The sequence below is a fragment of the Fukomys damarensis genome, unplaced genomic scaffold (assembly GCF_012274545.1).
Source record: "Fukomys damarensis isolate Sample0158 unplaced genomic scaffold, DMR_v1.0_HiC HiC_scaffold_1, whole genome shotgun sequence".
Lineage (NCBI taxonomy): Eukaryota > Metazoa > Chordata > Mammalia > Rodentia > Bathyergidae > Fukomys > Fukomys damarensis.
In genome coordinates, this window is record NW_022900913.1 from 68,702,235 (window position 1) to 68,724,547 (window position 22,313).

The 22,313-nt window shown below is 50.8% G+C and overlaps 1 protein-coding gene and 2 pseudogenes across 1 annotated transcript; 1 reads left to right on the forward strand and 2 right to left on the reverse strand.

Moving 5' to 3' along the window:
• The first annotated feature begins 426 nt into the window (after positions 1-426).
• On the forward strand, positions 427-1,308 carry LOC104861197 (annotated as a pseudogene).
• An 85-nt stretch (positions 1,309-1,393) lies between these two features.
• Positions 1,394-4,929, reverse strand: Syt15 (synaptotagmin 15). Its single transcript, XM_033763483.1, is given in 7 exon segments — positions 1,394-1,453; positions 2,380-2,656; positions 2,658-2,689; positions 3,395-3,510; positions 3,995-4,084; positions 4,087-4,131; positions 4,632-4,929. Coding segments are annotated over 7 exon segments (918 nt in total).
• Positions 4,930-9,910: 4,981 nt separating this feature from the next.
• On the reverse strand, positions 9,911-10,596 carry LOC104861196 (annotated as a pseudogene).
• Between the last annotated feature and the right edge of the window lie 11,717 nt (positions 10,597-22,313).

The window sequence follows — 22,313 nt, forward strand, 5'->3', positions numbered from 1 at the left end:
GATGAAAACAAGTGACAAAGAGAAGCACTGAAAGCAGAGCAGGAAGGCACGTGATTTTCAAAAGAGAAACAATAGCCCTGACTGCGATTTGTCAACAGAGATGATGGAGGAGAGGAGATATTGGAATGCCACTTTTAAATTGCTGAAAAAATATCAACCCAGAATTTCATGTCCAAAAAACATAAATCCTTTAAAATGCTTTGAGCAACACCTCCGGGGCAGCGAGCAGAGCTGACAGCGCAGAGCTGGCGCTGTGGGACGCTGGGAACCTTGTGGGCTTCTTGGGCTGGCGTCTACGAGTACAGCGGCGGCTTAACCTCTCCGCCTCAGGGATTTACCCAGACTTGGAGCAAAACTTGTGACTCTGGAGCTCCTCAAAGGCCCCTAGAAGCCTGTTTCTCAGTGCAATCCAGGATCTCCAGCCCCATGGAGTCCCCGATCCCACAGAGCGTCCCTTTGACCCCCAGCTTAGTCATGGTGCAGCCTCTGCTGGACGGCCAGATGACCCACAGCCTCCTCCAACGTCCTCTCACCATCCTGCCCATGGACCAGATGAAGAAACCACTACATAGACAACCCTGGCCTGACACCCCCCGCCCCCCGCAGCCCCAAGTGGACCTGGGATGGGCCTCCCTGACACCCGCCTGCGGTGACCAGGATGTCACCCACCGCTGGATCTACTTCAGCGGCCGCCCCATCTCTGTGAGCAGCAGCAGTAGCACCTCCTCTGACCAGCGGCTTCTGGACCACATGGCCCCACCATCTGTGGCTGAGCAGGCCTCGCTCCCCGGCCGTGTGCCTCCAGCCTAAGCTGGTCCACTGTAAGCCATTGGACCTCAAGGGTCTAACGGCCCCGCCAGTGCTGGACAAACACTTTTGCTGTGCGAGGCCTGTGGGAAATGCAAGTGTAAGGAGTGTGTGTCCCCCCGGATGTTGACTTCTTGCTGGGTCTGCAGCTAGGAGTGACTGTGCTCAGCCCAGACCCTGGTTAACTATGGCACATGCATGTGCCTGGTGCAGGGCGTCTTCTACCACTGCACCAACAAGGATGACGAGGGTTCCTGTGCCGACCACCCCTGCTCCTGCTCCCGTTCCAACTGCTGTGTCTGCTGGTCCTTCATGGGTGCCCTCTCTGTGGTGCTGCCCTGCCTGCTCTGCTACCTGCCCGCCACCGGCTGCGTGAAGCTGGCCCAACGTGGCTATGACCGCCTGCGCTGTCCTAGTTGCCGCTGCAAGCACAGGAACAGTGTCATCTGCAAGGCAGGCGGTGGGGACGCCAAGGACAGCAGACCCGACAAGCCTTTCTGACATTGAGGGTTGAACGGCAGGCGCTACCCCTGGAAACGAGGGTCCTTCCCCCTGCCAGCTTCCCGTGGCTAACCTGGCTCATTTGTCATCTCCCTGCCCTTCTTCGCTTGGGAAGAAACAGGCGGAGACTGCCACCACCCACTCCCTGTTCCCCAAAAGGAGGAAGAAACACTTTGGGAGATATTTAGGGTTTTGGAACTTTTGTCAAGCAGGTGGGCAGGGTGCAGTTGGGAGGGATGTTTCAGAATGTAACACCGATGCCACCCTGCTTTGGAGCCAACTAACAATGGACTGAACTTCTGTAAGCTGTGAGCTGAAATTAAGTATTTCCGTCTTGAACTTGTGGGTGTTGGGTATCTCAGGAATGAGAAAAGTAAGACACTGACTTTCTTTTCTGACCGTTTCTCCTTCCCCTTCTCCCTCAAAGCACAGAGAGGCTAGGGCCAAGTTGTAGTGGGACCGGAAGGTATGTAACGAGTTGAGAAAAAACTGGGCAAGCACTATGTTTGCCTTAAGGCTTTCAACTTGCTCCTGATGTCCCAAGAAGCTCAGATTGACCTGTGAATTCTCACAGCCTTGGCCCTGGATTCCAGCAGGATGGCTGGAGACCAATCTGCAGGCTGTCCCTCTTCCCACCTAAGCCCCCAAAGAGGCATAGAGCATGGCTCTGGCCTCAGGAACCCCACTCTAACAGCAGCTGGTTCCCTCTTCTGACCTCCTGGGCCTGCCTGCCACACAGGTCTTGAGAAAGTGTTTGTCCAAGTCCTCTTGGCAGCTCTTGATGCCAGCTTCCCTGAAAGGCTTTGGTCATCTGCTCAGACTCCTGGGCCCCTATAGACCAGTTGCCCTGATGGCCTTTGCACTTGCAGTTCCAGGGACACAAGGTAACACACCCACACCCATGTGGCAATTCTGTCCCACTCTAAGGGGTCTGAGGCATTCCCAAGCAGAACATCCTCTCTTCTTTGGGCAACCTTCCTTAAAAAACCTCATACTACTCAGTCCAGGGTTATAAGATCCTGCTGACACCTGAGTCAGGGTGTCCTGTGCATGCACCCTCCAGAGCCATACCTGGAAGATGAAGCACTCATCAAACAGTGGGTTGGAGGTTTTGCATTTGATCCTGGACTGGAGGAAGCACCACTCATCGGGCAGCAGGTGGAACCTCACGAGGGGGCTGCAGGTCTCTGAGGGGGCTCCCAGCTGCTGTTCCTTGATCAGGGCCAGGAGCACAGCCTTGGGCAGGTACTCCATGGAGAACCAGAGCCAGCCCAGGCAGCCAGCAGGGAAGTGGGTCTCATTTATGTCTTCTGCAAGCTGGTACAGCTCGGGGTTGATGGTCCCCACCACAGGCATCTCCTACAACAAAGGGCCATGAAATCTACTGGTCCCAGGAAAATGGGGAGTGGGGCAGTGCCAGGCTCTGGGTTCACCCAAGTAGTCTGACTCCCTTGCCCTGTTCTCCTTTCCACGCTGAACCTTCTGAGCTACAGACATTGCATGGACAGGACAAGGGCCCTAACAGAGTCCAGATTATTCCTTCAGCCCCAGGCCTGCATACCTGTTCCCTCTGATCAGCCCCATCCCTGTAGGCCCAGAGCTGCTTCCAGGCACATGGTGCCCCATCCTTGACTTGGCCCGGTTCATGGGGCCTAGAGAATGACTCATTTATAAAACACTGCCTTTCCCTTCCTCTTCCAATTAGAAGGGCCATACTGAGAACTGGCTGATTCTTGGGAAGACCTCTCGCAAGATCTTCCAAATAAAGAGGTGCCCTCCACCCTCTGCCTTCTTGGCAGCCAACCCATCACTTGGCAGGACCCAGCGCACAGGTTCTAATTCTTATTCTGTTACTGCATCAGTTTGCCAATGTGTAAGATGGGGTGGTACTTGCTTCCCCCAGAGGGGGTGAGGGCAAACCCCAAAACAACACAGAAGCCCAGATCTCATAGGCTAGAGAGCAAGTGGATCCACCGGACCCCAGCCCTGGGCCTGCCTTGCAGCAGTACTCCCTGCAACTGCCCCCCAAGGCATGGTGCAGGGGCTCTGGGGTTGGGCAGGAATTCTACAGGGATCGAGTCCCCACTCTGCTGTGCAGGGCAACCCAGTCTTGGCCTTGGAGGGAAGTGGGCACCACGAACGGCATACCTGGAGGCCTGTCCAGTGGTAGGGAAACAAGTGGGTGGGAAATGAATATATAGCCTCAGAGGGTTTGACAAGAGGGATCGATACAGAGGATTGGGGAAGAAAAGCCCATACCAAGCACATATGCAAGGATACACACACACACACACACACACACACACACACACACACACGCCAGTTCCTCTTTATCCATGGCTGTGGGAGGCTGGAGAAAGAACACAGCCTCTGACCTGTTAGCTTCTTACTCCTTTTCTGCCTCTTGTTGGTGCTGTCTGGGCCTGTTGCTTAGGTCCTCTGAACCTCAGTTTCCTAAAGATAGGTTGCAGGATGGCTGCTCCCAGCCTGAGAGAAGCCTGGAATTTGTTTTCAGTGGCCCTTAGAGGGCAGATGGAGGGGGGTTTCCACAGACAGAATTCTTTTCTTGTCCCACCCAAGGGCTCCCCCTCCCCCCAGGAACCCAGAGAAAGGCCAGGGCCCGACCCTGACTCTCCTGCCTAGCTGGCTCCCAGGGTGTGGGTGGCAGAGCCTGTCCCCTGTCTACTGTTGGCTGCAGCTGGTGATTCTGGCAGCTCCTCACAGGTGAAGGTGGCACAAAGCCTCCTCCACAGGTAGCAACTCACCCCAACCAAAGCAGCAGCCCCTCAATGACGCCCCCCCCCATCACCAGAGCCAGCCGCTCTGGGGCGAAGACCACAGGCAGACTGCAGTGCCTGCCTGGGGCTGGAGCAGGGCCCACCCCACCTGCTGGGTCACATCCCAAGAGTGTCAGGGAGGCAGCCCCACTGGGTTCAGCCAGGTTCCGGGGGAACAGACATTTCCCTGGGTCCTAGTGCCCTGTCAAGGCCTTCTGGCTCTGGGGAAGCAGCTGGCTGTGATTTAAAGGAAGCCAGTGGAATCCAAACCTTCTTTTCCAGATCTCCTACCTCCCTGTGTCCTGGGGTCCTGCAGGGAGGCTGTACTGATGCTGGGGGTCTGCAGTCTTACCAGCAAATCAAGGCTTTTCATTTTCTCTCAAGGGGTTCCCTACTTAGGGGAGAAGGTGGGAGGCAGTGAGGGGTGTGGATGCGGAGTGGGGCACAGGTGTGAGAAGCTATGAACCCTCTGCGTGGCCTCACTGACCAAAACTCCCCTCTCCTCCATCCCGCACCCCTGTAGGATCAGGCATGATGAGCACTTACCTGCCATGAGAAATTGAGCGCTCAGATGGGCTTGGCAGTATTCCAGGGTGAGGCTGGAGGTCCTTTCTCCCGTCCCTTGGTGCCTGTGACTCAGTGGCTGGCGGGTCAGGATCCTAGTGCCCTGAAACTGCAGTTGCTGTGGGGAACCAAGGACTAGGAGGAGCAAGAAGGTGCTAGTCAGGAAACCATGGGCTCTGGGCAGGGCCGGTCCTGGGCGCCGGTGCCGGTGCCTGTGCCAGAGTGCCCTATGCTCTCTGCAGCTCTGGGCCTGGAGGAGCTCGAGGATTGCTCCCACCATGGACACAGAAGCCTTCTGCAGGGCCTGGCAGGGGGCTCTGCAGCAGGGCCCTCATACCAGGGGCCTTGGCAGGAGAGCTGGAAACGATCTGGCTGCGCCTTTTCTGGGCCCAGCTCCCAGTGCCTGTGGGATCCCAGGTATACCGGCCTGAACTGGGCGGGATGGGGGATGGTGCTGTGGTTTGTCCCTTTGGCTATGGACAAAACAGCCAGAATCTGGAGCCAGGACTCCTGGGTTCCCTCTATACAGGCCAATTTACCCCAGTGCTCTGCACTCCTGCCCCTGGATTGGGTTGGGATCAGCACTTTGGGGGTCACCATCCCTAAGCAGCTCTGACAGTGCCCCCCAGGAGTCCTTCAGAGGTGCGTGCCAGCCACTGTTGCTCTACAGTCCAATGAGGGGGGCACTGCTCGAGTCTCCTCAGCCCGCACAGCCCCTGTTACTTTGTCTTAGCAGAAGGGCCAACCAGGTGGGGATGAGCCAGCCCTGACCTCTGGTCCCCTGTGTGACCGACTCTGACCCCAGCAGCTCCCTGGGTGCATCGGGAGGCAGTGTACTGGAGGTGACAGCCAATGAAGAAGCCCGGGCCCACTTCCCAGAGGGCCTGTGCTTGTAGAAGTCCTGGCCAGCAGGATTGAGGGTGGCCTATGGCCCTGATGTAGGCGCATCCAATGGGAAGGGGGTATCTGAGGCAGGAAGGATGCTGACTCCTGTCTCCCTCACCTCCTGGGGGCTTTCCTAGCCATGTGCTGCTCCTTCTGAGGTCTGAGTAGGGAGATGGTAAGAGAGCAGGACCCCTCGACCTCTTCATCCCACTCTCTCTGAGAAATGGCCATACTCTGCTCTACCCTGCCAGCCTTCTGGGGCCAAGGCAGGTTTCTTCCCCTTATGACTTCTAGCACAAAACTCCATGGGATCCAGGCAGAGTGGCTGTCCTGCCAAGGGACTCTGCCTTCTGCTTCGATGGGTGACTGTAGGGACAGTGTCTCTGGTATGGAGCGGTTAAGAGTAACTGAGTCAACTGGATTGGCTTGGGGTGCCTGAGGGAATAAAGCATACTTCTGGGTGTGTCTGGGTCAGGGAGGCCTGGCTTTGGGAACTAGATCTGGTCCCTGCCCCCAGGGCACTGTCCCCCTGCTCTGTTTACAGGTTGCCATGAGTTTAGCATCCTCACTCCACCATTTCCTTCCACCTTGGAGCCGACAGCCAAGGACAGAGTCCCCTGAGCCAAATTAAACCCGTGCTCTTTCACTGGGTGGATATGGAAAGCTGCCTAATACCCCTCCCATCTTTCCCCCCAGGTTCTGCCTTCTGCTTCGATGGGTGACTGTAGGGACAGTGTCTCTGGTATGGAGCGGTTAAGAGTAACTGAGTCAACTGGATTGGCTTGGGGTGCCTGAGGGAATAAAGCATACTTCTGGGTGTGTCTGGGTCAGGGAGGCCTGGCTTTGGGAACTAGATCTGGTCCCTGCCCCCAGGGCACTGTCCCCCTGCTCTGTTTACAGGTTGCCATGAGTTTAGCATCCTCACTCCACCATTTCCTTCCACCTTGGAGCCGACAGCCAAGGATGGAGTCCCCTGAGCCAAATTAAACCTGTGCTCTTTCACTGGGTGGATACGGAAAGCTGCCTAATACCCCTCCCATCTTTCCCCCCAGGTGTGAGTGAATACCGGTGCTTGCTATTTCCTGTTGCAGTTGTGACAGTGACCTCAGATTGAGCAAGTCACTGCACTAATTCATCATATCACAGTTGTGGGGGTCAGAAAGCCACATTGGGGGGCAGGAGCTGGGCTCCTCCTGGAGGCTTGGTGGGAGGACCCCTTTCCAGCAGCTGGAGGCACCTTCCGTCATCCTCAAAGCCAGCAGTGTCACTTTTTCTAATCTGACTCAGGGTCCTTTTCCTATCGACCTTACCTCCCTCTTAGAAGGATCTTCAAAGTTACAAGGGCCCCACCAGGCAATCCAGGACAAGCTCCCTATATCAGAGTCATTAACTTAATCACATCTCTATGTCCCTTCTGATGTGCAAAGAAAAACTACTCCAAGGTTCAGGGGATGGACATTTTGGGGCCATTACTGTGGGGAGGAAACAGCTTACATTTTACCTCCTGCTGCCTGGAGGGTTCAGTGCGCCCCAAGGCACAAATTCCAGCAGGTGCCAAGGCTCATATGACCCGTCCTGATGATCCTGCAGCTGCCCTGGCCCCTCTGCACGGCTGTCCTGAGCCGGGGCCTGACTTTGTCTCCCGGGGCGCAGCACCCTCCATACTACTGTAGTCTGCCTGAGCTGCCCTGGGTTTGCTCTGGGTATGGGTGGGGAGTGTGTGCCCTTGGAAGAGGAGATGCCTTGTGACCAGAAGGGAAGTGCCAAATGCAGAGCTGCCATCCTCCTCTGCTGGGCCCCTATCTTCCTCTTTGGCCTCCTTCTCTGGCCATTTGGTCACCACTTCCTGCCAGATCTTCCTCTGCTCATCTGTCACTGCCAAACCCTCAGTCAGATCTGTATTGTCCCTCCTCTGCAGCCCCGCATTGGCCTCCACTGGGCTCCCTGGATGTAATCCTGTGCCCTTCCCAGTTTACACCTCTGAGGCTCCCACTACTACTCTGTGTGCTCAGTGCCCAGACTGGTGCAGCTGCTCTGGAAGCTCTGCCAGTGTGCCTGTTGCCCAGACTGGTGCAGCTGCTCTGGAAGCTCTGCCAGTGTGCCTGCTCCCTCTCACCACACCCTGCACTACTGGTTCCCCTCAGCGCTCCTCCTCCCTGCTCAGCCTTCGAAACAGACCTCCATCACCCTGTCCACAAAGCTATCATCACTGCTTCTTGTCCTCACTGTCCCTGGAGCCACCATGTTGACCACAAGGTGCAATGCCTGCTGCCATCCCATCCCTCTCTCCCCAGCAGGCTAGCAGCTCCATGTAGGTGGGACTATCGGCATCTCCAGGGCCCATCTGCAGGTGCAAGGCTGTGCTGGATGCCAGGGGAAGGACTCGTGCCAGCATGGCCCGTTTGTCACACTGACCAAGGGTTGGCCACACTTGGCCCTCTAGGGGTTCCTTAGCCTCATCCTGGAGACTGGCTGCTGGGCCGGCATTTGTGCCTCTCTCTTTACAGGCCCCTTCTATATCCAGCCAGCCCCCCTGTGTGCCAGGTCTCACTTCATTGGAAACCACAGCAGGTGGTTTTCTTGGGCTCGTCTTTTCTTCTATATCCAGCCAGCCCCCCTGTGTGCCAGGTCTCACTTCATTGGAAACCACAGCAGGTGGGAGGACAACTCGTCTTTCTTGGGCTCCTGATGTTCTGTATAGCACTGTGGTGCTGGCTGGATGTCACCTTTCCTTTGGACCTCATGTCAGCCTGCAGTGTTGGGACAACAGCCTCATATGAGGACATCAAGGAGGGTTCATGGCCTGCCAGGTAAGTGATGGGGACAGAGCTGGCACCTGGCCCCTCATCCTCTCCTCCCCACGCAGGCCCCTGAGACCCTTTCCTATGGAGATGCCCAAGAACCAGGTCAGGAGCCACAGGTCCTGTGGTTGGCTTCCCTCCCTCCTCTGTACCCCAGGGGCTCTGAGACCAGGCTGACATGGGGCCAGCACCACATAATGGAAGCACTGCCCGAGGTGGGCTGTGGACTCGACCATGCTTCCTGCTTTCAGATCTTGCTCCTTCTGAGCTCTGGAGCTTGGAAACCTGGAAAGAATAGCAGACATGGCCTCTCTCTTCTGTGGCCAAAAGGAAGTCATATATCTAGTGGCAAACCGTTCCCAAGGAGAGTTTCAGGAAGCTCAAGTTTAAAGGCCTGCAAATATGTACTTATGGTTAATAATTCAGTGCAGTGATGATTCATGAGAAAAACACTTTCAATTAACCTTAAGAAGCAGCTTCTGTGCAAAGAAGAGTCATCTTTCATTGCTTAGGAACAGAGGGGCCTGAGCAGGATAAAGGGCATGCTGAAATGTGTATAAAACTGTTATAGCCAGAGTACTGGCTAATGTGTCATACAGGACAGGTTAGAAGTGGTGTGGGCTGTGCCCATAGCCCCATCAGAGATCATAGCCAGTAAGCAGCCATGTTGAGACCATGTGACTGTTGGACTGAAAGGGGGACCCAGGTGTTGAATTCATCATTAAAGATGACTCTGCCTCTCAATTTTTCTTCTTCCTCTTCTTCCTTTTTCCTCTTCTTTTTCTCACATTTATGTAAATTCTATCCCGGTGGTCCCAGGTCTCAATTTGTGAGTTGGAGGAAGGCTCCCCCATCTATCCTCCCCCTGTCTCTTCTCTAATCTGCTACACTGGCCTCAGATTTATTTCCTATAGCCTTGTTATACTTGGATCCTAAATGTCTCCAAAAGGCCCATGTGTCCAAGGCTTTGTCTCCAGGCTGTGTGGAACAACTGCGAGGCAGTGGAACCTTTAAGTGGTGGGTCCTAGTGGAAGGAAGTGAAATCACTGGGGTAGTGTCCTTGAAGGGGATACCAGGACCTTGCCTGCTCCTGTTTCTTTCCTTGCTTCCTAGCCACCATGAAGTGAGCAACTCTGATGTTCTACCACGATGTTCTACCTTGCCTCAGGGCCCCAAACAATGTACACAACTGACTATGGACAGAAACTTCTGAATCATGAGCCAAAACAAATATTTCTCCCTTATAAGTTGTTTATCTCGGGTATTTTGTCACAGTGATGTAGAGCTGACTAACATAAGCACCTTCTTCTGAGGAGCTTGAAGGGAGTAGCTCCCCGTTGGGTGTTCCTTGTCCACATTCTACTGTGCTGGCTCTGAATGCACTCCATTCCTTTTTTTAGGAGGAAATATTTAACATGCATATCCTACTTAGATAAATCCTCCAATAAGAAATGGAGAATTCATTGCCTTTACTTTGTAGTTATCTGTCAAATTTATATGTGCAGCTCACTAACAATTCCCTTATTGGAAACATCAATATTTCCATATAATAGTTCTCAAAAGGACTTAAAAGTCTCAAAATTCTGTGACTCCTTTGGCTTGCTTCGCTCTTGATTCCACCCAGGCTTTATTAATGGTTCCCTTCATATCAACATCTCCATCTTCATAATTTTCTTTAGAACATTCCTTAGTTCCTCACTAGGATCTGTTTCAGCATCGTAGGATGGCTTTTCTTTTTTTGCATTCTTTTTCAACCTGAGTCGAGTATGCCCATCGCGTGTTTTCTGCTTTCTTTCTACATAAGATAAGAACTGCATCAGTCTTGATTTTTTTTTGAACTGCCTTCCACTGAGATGAATTTCAAGAGATTGTTCACAATCATAGAGTAACTCTTCCCATTCAGGTTCTTTACCAAAAGATCAAATGACCTCTCTGAAATGCACCTGCATATTCTCAGCAGAACCTTGATGAACTCCAGTTAAAGTAATGTAGATTTTCACAAACATCTGACTGAGCCCATCCGTAATTACTGATTTTCACAGTGTATCTTGTTGTGATGGGAGCAACCACAGCAGCTGGCTTTCCATTGTCAAGAAATTGTGATTTCTTTTCTGATTTTTGTTACACCTTATTCTTTACTTCTGTTTCAATCTTGCATTTTTCAGCTGTCACAGCTTCGTGTACTCTCCGCTGGTGGCCTTTTCCAACAACACCTTTACCTCTTCTAGATCATTCTGCGACTCCTCCAAAGCTGAAGCCATGGCCTACAGGCGTGCACTCAAGGACAGGAACCGCCCGACCCAGCATGCTCTCCACGCGCCCCGTAGACCTCAGCAGCGCAGGCTGCAGGACCCGCAGCTGCGGAACACCAGAGCTGCCTCATAGCCAGGCCGCTGCTGCCCACGCTAGCGCCTCCCGCTTCACGCAGCCCCGCCCCCTGAATACACCCCATTCTGTGGACAGCCTCCTAGGGTGCCAAGATGGACCCATACTCACTCCTGGGTGTATTACTGCCTGTTAGAGGTGATTTCCGTTCTTCCTACCAGGCTCTTCTTTCTTCCTCTCCCTGCCTGGCAGCCTCCCCCACTGTCACTGGCACACAGTCTGTCTTTTCTTTTGAGGGAACTCCCTGGCTACACGGTCCCTGTGAAGCCGATCCCCTTGTCTCTCTTGTCCTGGGGCTTTGCTCATGACCCGGGCCTAGCCGTCTTGCATGTTTCATTCCTTGTCCACAGTGGTTTAGGAGTAGACCCATTCCCCCTGACAGGTGAATCAGGATCAGCTGTGCCCTTGGGAGAGACATTCCTTTTGGGTGAGCATTGTTGAGCTGAAATAGCTGGAGCCAGGGAGGATTATGTGAAACAGAGCTGGTGCCAGGGCACCGAGCAGAAGAGGGGTGGCCAGAGAGATATGATGAGTTCGCCGTCCCTGAATGGTTCCATACATTGCCTTTTGTTTTTTCTTGAGCTTGAGTGAGATAATTTCTGCTTCTTGCACCTCAAGTCTTTTTTTTTTTTTTTTTTTTTTTTTTTTTTTTGGTACTAGGGATTGAACTTAGGTCCTTGAGCTTGCAAGGCAGGCCACCGAACCGCTGAGCTAAATCCCTGGCCACTCAAGTCTTTTTTAACAGAGGGTGTCCCTTTATCTGTGGTTATGCTTTCAGAGGTCCTAATCATCAGAAGTTAACCATGTTCTGAAAATATTAAGTGGAAAATTCCAGACATAGCAATTAGAAAATTTCAGTTATGTGGCATTTTGACTAGTGTGATGAAATATTACCCTGTGGGCCATTGGATTCTTTCCCACCTGGGGTGTGAATCATCCCTTGTTCCTGTGGATCTGTGCTGTATGTGCGGTAGACACAGCAGCTCTCTTGGTCAGCGGGGTGATGCTGAGGATCACAGTGCTGGTGTTTAGAAACCCTGACATGGCATCCTGTTGCTGCCATAACACCATGTAGTCTCCTCATGTAACCACTGCATCTTCTCATATTATCTTGAAAAGTGTGAATACATTTCAATGTGATACTCATTCATGTTACTTTTATTATAGTGCTTGTTATATGTTATTAGTTACCATTGGTAATCTCTCATTACTGTGCCTAATTTATAAGTTAGAAAGCAACACAGCATATGTAGGTTGTGATGTTCCCTGTTGTCCTCTACTGGGCTCTAGGGAGGCTGAGTCAGAGGACTGCTGTGAGTTTGAGGCCAGCATGGGCTGTATAGTGAATTCAAGGCCAGCCTGGATTACATACTGAGCCCTTGCCTCCAAAAAAGAAAAAGAATATATTGCTTTCTGATTGGTTTTGTGTATGGTATTGAGGAGCCGTGGAGTCACTTTGGGTCCCATGTTCTGTGCATGTCCTCTGGGTTTTTATGACTTGGACACGGTCTGCCCAGTTAGTTGTCTGGTTTGCCCAGCCCTAATCTTTACCTCAGGAAGGAAATGGAAGGAGGCAGGAGATGCACTCTCTAGGACTGAGGCGAGGAAGGGCTGGACTGTGACAAAGTCCCAGGCATGTCAATCAGGCATAAGGAGGAGCGTGTGGCTTCTAGTTCTTCTCATGGACCCCGGGAATGGAGCCAGAGTGGAGGGGAGGGAGTTTAGGAAACAGGGCTCTCCTATATCCTCCATCGTTTCCCAACTACATCCTAGATGTATTTGCAGATGATGCTATTTTCTTAGGTTTTAGTTCGTGGGCTGGACTCACATAGTCACAAGCACATCCATGAAAAGTGCTGAGCCTACCCAGAAGTTTGTTCCATTTTGTGGCAGATGAAATTATTGGTCCCCAATCCTCTCCTTCCAGTACTGGTATTGAACTCCAGCGCCTTGCAGTGTGGAAGAAAATGAGCTTCCCTTCTAGTGGTTGTTGAACTTGGCTATCAGGTTTACTTGGGCCACTGGAACATTAGCAGAGATGCCCCAGCAGAGGCTCGACGTGCACTGCCCTTGGCCTTGCCCTATTGTGCTTTGGTCATCACAGAAAGAAAAGTCTGGCTCAAGGAGTGCTGGCTCCAGGCTAATGGGAGATGCAAACAGCAGGGCCAAATCCAAACTAGCTTCTGACCTTAGGTTCGCAGCATGACTGTTACATCTCAAGACACCACACTGAGCAATCTTGGGAGCCCCCCCCACAGTGGTGACATCATATTGGCCAGAATAAGGTCCATCCTAGCTAACCCAAATTACAGGGCTCTCTGGAAAGATTAGTATATTCAGCTGGAGACATTATCATTCTGGGTAAAACTAGTGTACTGTTAGGAAGAATGAAAGGGAAAGTGAAATCCAGCAGTAGTTGCCTTTACTGTGTAGTGTGTACTTGGCTAATATACTTTGCTTTCCTCTTTTCAAGAACTTGGTACAAAGCCCTGGGTGGGGTTAGGCATGGATGTGTGGTTTATTTGGATCCATGCAGTGACAGGCATCACTTTCTAGTGAAAACTTCAGGAGTCTGGGTGATACCCCAAGCTGTTTCCCATTGATGGGGTGATTAGAAGTAGGTGTGTAGAAGCCTCTGGGAGAAGCAGAGCCTTCTGGTCAGCTTAAGGATGGACACCAGGAAGGGAGGAGAAGTATAAATCCACCGGTATTTTGAGAGGTGACTACTGCAGCGTGTCCCTGACTCTGCTGTCTGAATGTGGCCCTCGGGCAAGGTCAGGATCAGACCAGAGTGAGGATGGTGTGCGTGGCCCCAGCACAGGGATGGGTAGCCCATAGCTGCCCAGATGGTAGGGAGCCCTTCCCACTGGAGCTGCCTGACAGCCCAGCTCCTGACCCAGCAGCCAGCTCTTCAGCAGCATCTATGTCTCTTTAGCAAGGCCCAGAAATGCACACTGTGAGATTGCCCACATCAGCGCAGCATCCTTGCTTTCCTCTTGTAGTGACAGAAACTATGTGCCCTTCTGTTCAGAGCAACCTCATCCCTCTGCTGGAGGGTGGTGCAGGAGCAATTTAGGCCAAGCAGATGTTTCCACTCGAACTGGAACAGGAAGGGAATAATACAGATGAACTGGAAACTCACTGGAATTAATGCACCCAAGGGGGCAACTAAAGGGTCCTGGGTTCTACTGTATAGGCCCACCGATCTTCACTTCTCATGCTTCCTGGGCTCTCTGAGAGGACCGTACACCCCCAGACTCTGTTCCTGCTCTTGAATGTAGTATCTGGATAAGTATGTGAGTTCTGTGTCATCTTCTGCTGCACTAGGTGTGTGCAGGGATTTGGTGGCAAAAATAGTGACTTCACTCTCCTGATTAACAATCTTTTTCCAGCTGTGACTGTGGCAAGAAGGATGTGTGTGGATGTCTAGGAGCAGAAGTGCAGCACACAGAGGATTTGCTGATTTCCCTGTCTACCATCTATTCCTGGTTCTTCTGGTGACACACCTAATCTCAGGCCATGTTACTGAATAGGCCCATTTCTCTCCAACCCCACAGCTTGATGCAGAAATGGCCAGAGCACCACATTCCTTGGCTGCAGTGATTGGTTAAGAGCTGGGCAGTGGCCCACTTTAGTTTGTTGACTTGGACCTAGAATTTGTGGACAGCTGTTGGGAGCTGGAATAATAACAGCTAATACAATAACCTGGCATTGCTCTTAGTTCCTTATACTCTTTTATGGACTTGTTTTAAACATTTTTTAAAGGATTATGTTCTTTGGGGATCTGGTACCACATATATATCATATCATGGTCATTTTTGATCCCTTTTTCTTCCCTCCCTGGCTTTCCCTCTCCTTTTCCCCCAATTCCCTTCTCTAGCTCCGAAAAGTCCATCTTCCTGTTTCCTACCACATCTGCATTATTTTACTCCTCGACTTACTTATATTTTGGGTTTCTCATATAAAAGAAACCATAGAATATTTAACTTTCTGTTTCTGACTTATTTCACTTAATGACAGTCATGAGATCCATCCATTTTCTTACATAGGACTTGAATTTGTCCTTCTCCATGATAGAATGCTACTCCATTGTATAGCACATTTTTTCCATCTGTCTGTTGATGGGGATCTAGGTCATTCCATAGTTCACCTATTGTGAATTGTTTTGCTACAGACATGAGTACGTGTATTACTATAGTATGATGTCTTTAACTCTTTTGGGAATATATCCAGGCGGAATATAGCTTGGTCAATTGAAATTTCTACTTTTAATTTTTTAGAGAATCTTAAAATTTATTTCCATAGCAGTTGTACTAGTTCACTTTCACACCAACAATGTAGAAGGGTTCCCTCCTCTCCACATTCTTGCCTGTGTGTGTGTGTGTGTGTGTATTCTGATTGGGGCAAGATAGAATCTCAGAGTAGGTTTCTTCAGTACCAGGGATTGAACTCAGGACCTTGTGATTGAAAGGCAGACATGGTGCCCCTGAGCTAAATCTCCAGCCCTCAGAGTAGTTTTGATTTGTATTTCTCCAAGGCTAAAGATGTTGAGCTTTTTTTCATGTACTTATTGGCCATTTTAATTTCTTTTAAGGAGTGCCTATTCATTTTATTTTCCCTTTTTGATTGGGTCGTTTTGAGTGGGGCTAATTTTTTTAGTTCTTTATACATTCTAGATGTTAGTCCTCTATCAAAAGAGTAGCTGGAAAAAATTTTTCCCATTTTGTAAGTTGTTTCTTTACTCTGTTTCCAAAAGCTTTTAAATTTAATATAATCACATTTGTTGACTTTTGGAATTACTTTTTGTGCTATTGGAGTTCTATTCAGGAAGTCCTTACCTATTACTATGTCTTCAAGTGTTTCCCATGTTTTATATTCTAGCAGTTTCAGTGTTTGTATTTTTATATCTAGGTCTTTGATCCATTTTGATTTGATTTTAGTAGAGGGTGACAGATGAGTCTAGTTTTATTCTTCTGCACATGGATAACCAGTTTTTCCAGCACCACTTGTTAAAAAAGCCATTCCCCCTCAGCATTTGTTTTTGACCAGTTTGTCAAAAGTCAGATGGCTAAAGTTGCATGGGGTTGTTTCTATGTATTCTATTCTATGCAGTTGATTGACATATCTATTTTTCTGTCAATATCATGCTATTTTATTACTATAACTTCATAGTATATCTTGAAATCTGGTATTGTGATGCCTCCTGCTTTTCCTCTTTTGCTCAGGATTGCATTGGCTACTCTGGATATTTTCTGGTCCCATAGAAATTTGGGATTTTTTTTCTAGTGCTGTGAAGACTGTTCTTGTATTTTTATAGGAAGTGCATTAACTGTTTATACCATTTTTGCTAATCCGGCCACTTTGATGATACTGATGCTGTCTGTGCAGGAATAGCAGATGTCTTTCCATTTTCTAATGGCCCCCATCAAGTCCTTTTTTCAGAGAACTATTGTTTTTTTAAAGAAATTTAGAGCTGAGAAGACATAATCTAGGAGTTGCCGAGGGCCATTATATAGGGAGAGCCTGGCTAAAAGACACGAGATGTGCACAGTTCCAATGACATTTAAGGATGGCTCCAGCCAAGTCAGGCTGCCCTGGACTCTTGACTTACAAGAAATCTCTTTGGTGGTGAAGCCAATCTGAGTTGGATTTCATTCTCTTGAACTTAAAAGAATACTGGCTAATGTAATATTCTGTGTCGTACAGGACAGGTCAGAAGTGGTGTGGGCTGTGCCCATAGCCCCACCAGAGATCATAGCCAGTAGGCAGCCATGTTGAGACCACGTGACTGTTGGACTGAAAGGGGGACTTGACCCAGGTGCTGAATTCACCATTAAAGATGACTCTGCCTCTCAATTTTTCTTCTTCCTCTTCTTTTTTTTGTACCGGGAATGGAACTCAGGACCTTGTGCTTCTGAGACAGGCAGCAGCACCACTGAGCTAAATCCCGGCCCTCAATTCTTCTTTTGAACTGGGGGTTGAGAACCTTGTGAGATGACACCAGGAGGAGCTGGGCTCGCAGGCCACTCAAGGTTTCAAAGCAACAGGAATTCCACGTCAGTAGAGGGCGCCAGTTGGCCAAAAGAGCCAGACAGGAGGGAGCTGGTCCACGTAGCTTCAGGAAGGTGGAGATGGGGCCAGGGATATTTCTGGAGCTGTCCTGCCCATTCCTGAGAACTTTCAAGTTGTGGTTCAGGTCTGCACATATCCTTATATCAAACTTATTTCCCCTCAAACAATCCTCTGGTGGTCTCAGATTTACTCCCTTCTGCCACTCCTCCACAATCCCCCCAGGGTCTGGTGACAGTTTTTTTTTTTTATTGAGTTTATTGGTACAATTTAGGTATACAATACAGTTACATTCATCATTGAGATTCTGTACCTTTACATAATAGGTCTTGATTCTCATTTTTCCCCTTGTCCCTGCCCTCCCTGCACCCCCTCCTCCCGTCCCCATTTACAAACACTTTATTTCCATTTCTTCATGACAGTTTTAACAATGAAGCCACTTTGGGCAGCAATGGGCAGATATCCAGCCCAAATTAGCCTAAGCCAAAAGGAGACAAAGTGTAGTATTTCCTTTAATTGAGATATTAAGGGATGAGACCAGCCTGCATCTTCTTCTTCCATGAACTGAAGGCCCCTGTGATAGTCTTTGGCAGACAAGGCTTTGCTTCTCTGGGAAGTCTCACTTAGTCTTCCTCCAGGATGGTCCCCTTTGGGGCTTTGTGTAAGGTGGGGGCAGCAGCTTCAGTCCTCATGTCCACTTGGGGAGTAGAGTGAGTTCCTTTCTCTGGACCCCACAGCAGTCCTCTTGCACATCATTGGTTGGAAGTGGGGCGTGTTTAATTGCAACAAGCTCAGGCCTCATCAAGTGATGCTGCAGGGGACCTGCCTTAGAGCCCAAGGATGGAGAGGTTAGGTGAGGAGAGTTGGGTGAGTAATCCTCAGAATATAGGTTGAGCTGCTGAGAGAGAGAGAGACTTCAGACAAGATTGGCATAAGTGAGAGAGAAGTTTGTCTCTCCTCCTGTGTGCAGGTAAGCAGGCTGGGAGCTCAAGTTCCTTCCTGTTTTGTTGCTTCACTATCCTTAGCTTTTAGCTGTGTGCTGTGAGATGTTTCAGCATCTCTTCTGTGAAGCCAGGAAAGTGGAAAAGGGCAAGAGTGGGGGCTAAAGGCATCTACTCCCCCACCAAGCACAGCTTCCAGGAGACATGCAAGTAAAGTCTTTCTTTTTCTTTCTTCCTGATTTCTACACCCACTTTAAAAAACCAGATTTCTTTAAATATAAAAGGAGATGAAAGCAATTTGGGTCAATGAGCAGTCTCAGCTCATGTCCCTTTGCCAGCCAACTGTCTGTGTGTCCTACCCCTCTGGTGCACAGATTGCCCTCTCCCTGTGGAGACAACCCCACAGCTCTATCCAGGGCTGGTACCTGGGGTCTGTGCCTCTGGTGAAGACCATTCCACTTGCACATAGGGATCTGCCTCATTGCACCTAGGATGCAGGTGCTGACAGGGATTGGGTAGCTGTGTTGGAAACTCCACCAGGGGGAAAAGCAGGAGCTCTTAGGTCCTGGAGGCACAAACTTTTAGTTCTGGTTCCAGGGAGTGGAATGAATCCTTTGATGATGGTCTCTCTCCCCAGCTATTCCTGGAAGCAGACTTTGAGCCTGTTGCTCCATCTTGGTCCTCTGAAATGCACATTGGAAGTTGTACCAATGTTGGGTACTGCACAGGTTTAGCAGCCACTGACTGGTGGCATGGGTTTGGAGGCCAGCTATTTAACAGGCTGATGCAGGAGGATCACAAGTTCAAGGCCAACCTAGGCAACTTAGCAAGACCCTATCTCAAATAAAAGATAAAAAGAGCCTGGGGATATAGCTCAGTGCAAAGGCTTTGACTACAATCCACAGTAGGAGGAAAAACAGGGTAGATTAATTTCTTTTTCATATAAAATCTGACCATACAGTTGATTACTGATAAGTGTTAGGACACAGGCTCCTTCCATCTTGTGCTCTGATGTCTCTAGGGTCTTGCCCTTTTCTGAATGGTGCAAACTTGATTTAATATCATGACTTCATTCTCACCTGGGCAGAAGGAAAGGGCGAGGCACTTTCCTTCTGAAGGGCGAGACCAAGATGCTACACACATCACTTTTGCTAACCTCTCCCTGGTTGGAACCCTGCAGAAAGGTGCCTGAGGATGTGGTCAATATCCTGGGTGATCCTATTCTTGGGAACAGTATGTACTGGGGGATATTTAGCAGGCAGTCTGGGTGATTCCTAAATGGAGGGATGGATTGTGGGAAACTGAAAAGTGCAGGTATCTACTTTAGGGCTTCTCTGGGCTCCCCAGGACCTCCTATTACCTTCCACCACTGTGTCCTACTCATCCTTTAGTGCATCTGTCATCACCCTGTCTGAAGCCCCCATCACACAGGCCTTGGCCACAAGGCATCTCTGATTCAATGTATACTGCCAGCTCACAGTCTAGACCTGGCACTTGTAAGGGACTCAGGAAGATGTATGTGGAACTAAACTGGGGTGACAGTGAGTGTTCCTGGAGAAGCTACTATTCATCCATCCACTCACCCACCCTGCCCCTCCCTCTACTTAACCCCCTCTGGATCTCAGCCCATGGGGATCCTTGTGCCAGCAGTGATTCCATTCCTGAATTCTCATCCATGCCTCTGCTGGGTACGACTTCCCAGCTGTCAAATACACTTGATCTGTTTCTGGCCACACAGCTTCCACCCCTTCTGTAAAACCATGGCACTGTGTATAGTCATGATGTGGCAGTGGCACCCCTAGAATGGCATTTGGACTGAGGGCTGGAATCCTTCCTTCCCTGGTGGTAATGGGGTGAGACCCTGGTGTGGCTGTGGGGTCTGGAGTCACCAGGTCCTGTCTTGCCGAATCAAGGCTGGCCTTCCAGCCTGAGTTTCCCTTCCAAGCTCCTACAGCCTTTCATTCCCTCTCTGTGTGACAGAGTTCGTTCTGTTGTTTGAAAGCAAGGCAAGATGTAGCTTATTTGAAAGCAATGTAAAACAGAAAAATAAACTAACTCCACAACATGCCTCTCTTGGCCCTACCTTCCCAAGTGACATCTTTCTGTCCTCTCCCTCTGTGGCCACGCCTAGAGTTATCTGGGCTTGTACTGCCTCTGTCTCTTCCCTCCAATTCATCTCTTGATGGGCTTCAGGGGATCCTGCCTCCAGAGCCTCCCTCAAACTGCCTACTCTGTGTGCCATGTTTCCCTCTGTCCTTTCTGGGGGCTCCTTCTCTGTCTTTGCTACATGGTGTCCCACAGCTGGATCCTAAACCTCCCTTTAACTCTATATTCCTTGAAGATCTCATCCACCCCAGGGACTTCTGGAGCCACCCTGGAGCCATGATAACTAGAACCCTGGGACCCTCCAGTATTGTGTGCACCTTGCTTCTCCATGTGGTGCCCCCACTGATCTCCTGAGTGCACCCCACACCCTATCCTCTTCTGTCAGGGTGAGGGCCTCTGCAAATGACACATGGCCCAAGTGGACCTCAGCCAGAGCTGCCTCTTTCTTCTGAAGCTACTACAAAGTGCCTCCTCCACCACAGACCCAGCTTGTAGCTCCAGACCTGACATAAGAGGGGTTGGGAAATGCTTGATCATGCCTGATAGCAGGGAGAATACGCCACCCAGAACTTGCATAATCCCATCTTCCCACAGTCCTGTAGGGAAGTAGGTATAATTACTGCCACTTGTTAGATGAGATATGAACACTTCTGTTAGGGTGTGGAATTGCAGCACACATGTTGGGCAGTTGGGACTAGAACTCATGCCTGATTCCCCATTCTGGACTCACCCTGGGCAGCTGCCGTAGCAGGGGAGCCTCTTTGCTAAGCCACCAATGGAATGGGACAATGTGCCCAAGGTCAAAGCCAAGGAGATGCCTGGAGACCCTTGAGCTGTGGTCCAGCAGAGTGTGTCTGTGGGCATCCAAGATGGTGGCCATGTGCTGGCACCCCCGCCCAAGTAGGCCTCTCTGAAACAGGTTGTGAGGTTCCTGGGGAATTCTTGAAATGCCCCCAGAGCTGGAAGCCCCAGACTTGAGGTCTGGGTCTGGCACCAACCTCAGTGTAGCCACACATACCTCATCCTTTTTTGAGACTCAGACGATTTCTCTAGCCAGGGAGTAGGAGTAAGATTCCTGAGATAAAGAAAGAGGAGCTCCAGTTCCCAGTCAGGGGGAGAACAGACACATCTCCCGCTGGCCCCTCTGCACAGGGTCTCTCAGCCAGGCCTTGTGGCCCACTTGGACTCCTGTTTTCTAGAATCTGAGACAGGGCTCTATCCAACCTCACTGGAAAAGGGTAATTAGGGTGGTCTGAGTCTCCCTGAGGAGACCAAGGTCCCCCTGGAGTGGAGGTGGAGTGGGTGCCTGGTCACTGTCTGGATGAACTGATGATCCCTCAGGTGGACCTGGATGAGCAAGTTGGAGTCCTTGGGGCTGGTATTGATAGGAGGGGTGACACTGATACATAAACCTCTGGCTGGGGACAAGTGACAGGAACTAGGCTGGGTAGCTGCCTGCTCTGACTGAGCTTGAGGGAGGCCGAGGAAAGGGAATGGGGGTCTTTGGTCCCCACTGGGTCCAGGGGACTCCCAGGGATTAGATGGGCTAAGGAGAAGAATTTTGGCCAACAGGGAGTTGTGTGGAAAGGGTACAGCCTGGGTGGGGTCTGCTCCCCTTGTGGTCATTATGAATGCCAGTTGTTGGGTCTCCTTGGTGGGCTGATACTGAGGTCCCAAGTTGGGTTGGGTCAGGTTGAGTTGGCTTGAGTTGGGGGCAAGGGTAAGTAAGGATAGGGACCTGGGTCTATAGGTGTGATAGAATACTGGGGATACCGGGGACATCCCTCCCTCTTGTCCTTTGGGAAAGAGTCTATAAAGTTGGAGTAGGAGGTGGGTGGGTGTTCTGGGGACCAGGTTGGGAGCACAGAGCTCCAAGAGCCAGCTAAGGCCCGGGAAGTGAGGGAAGATCTGAGGATGGGACTGTGGGACCCAGTCATGGCAGCAGGCCAGGGGTGCCCAGGCCTGGTATCCAAGTGGACACATCCTAAACAAGGCCCCAAAGCTAAGGTCCAAGGCTGGAGGATGATGAAGGAAATGTTGGTTGGGGGGGTGTTTGGACACCGGGTTACAGAACGTGGTGATAGGGAAGTGTGGGGGGTGGGCAGGATGTTGAGGATACGGTCTTGGGGTGGGGCTGGGGGATTATTGGGACGAGGCCTTGTAAGACTGCTGGACAGGCCTGGAACCCAGCGGATCATGAAGGGGACCGCTAAAAAGACAGGTCTGTGGAGACCCTGAAGCCTGGAGGGGTATGAAAAGCTAGCTGGATGGGGGTGTGTGGATGGGGTCTGGCCCAGGATGTGAGCCGGACTGAATCTTGGGGCGGGGCCAAGGACAAGTGCCAAAGGCTTGAGCCCAGTCCAGGGGAAAGGGGGCGGTGCCATGAACATGGGGGCGGGACTGAAGGTATAGAGGTGGGGCCAAAGACCTGGGGCAGTCCAGGGCATGTTAGCCCCGCCGAGGGTACTGAGTAGGGG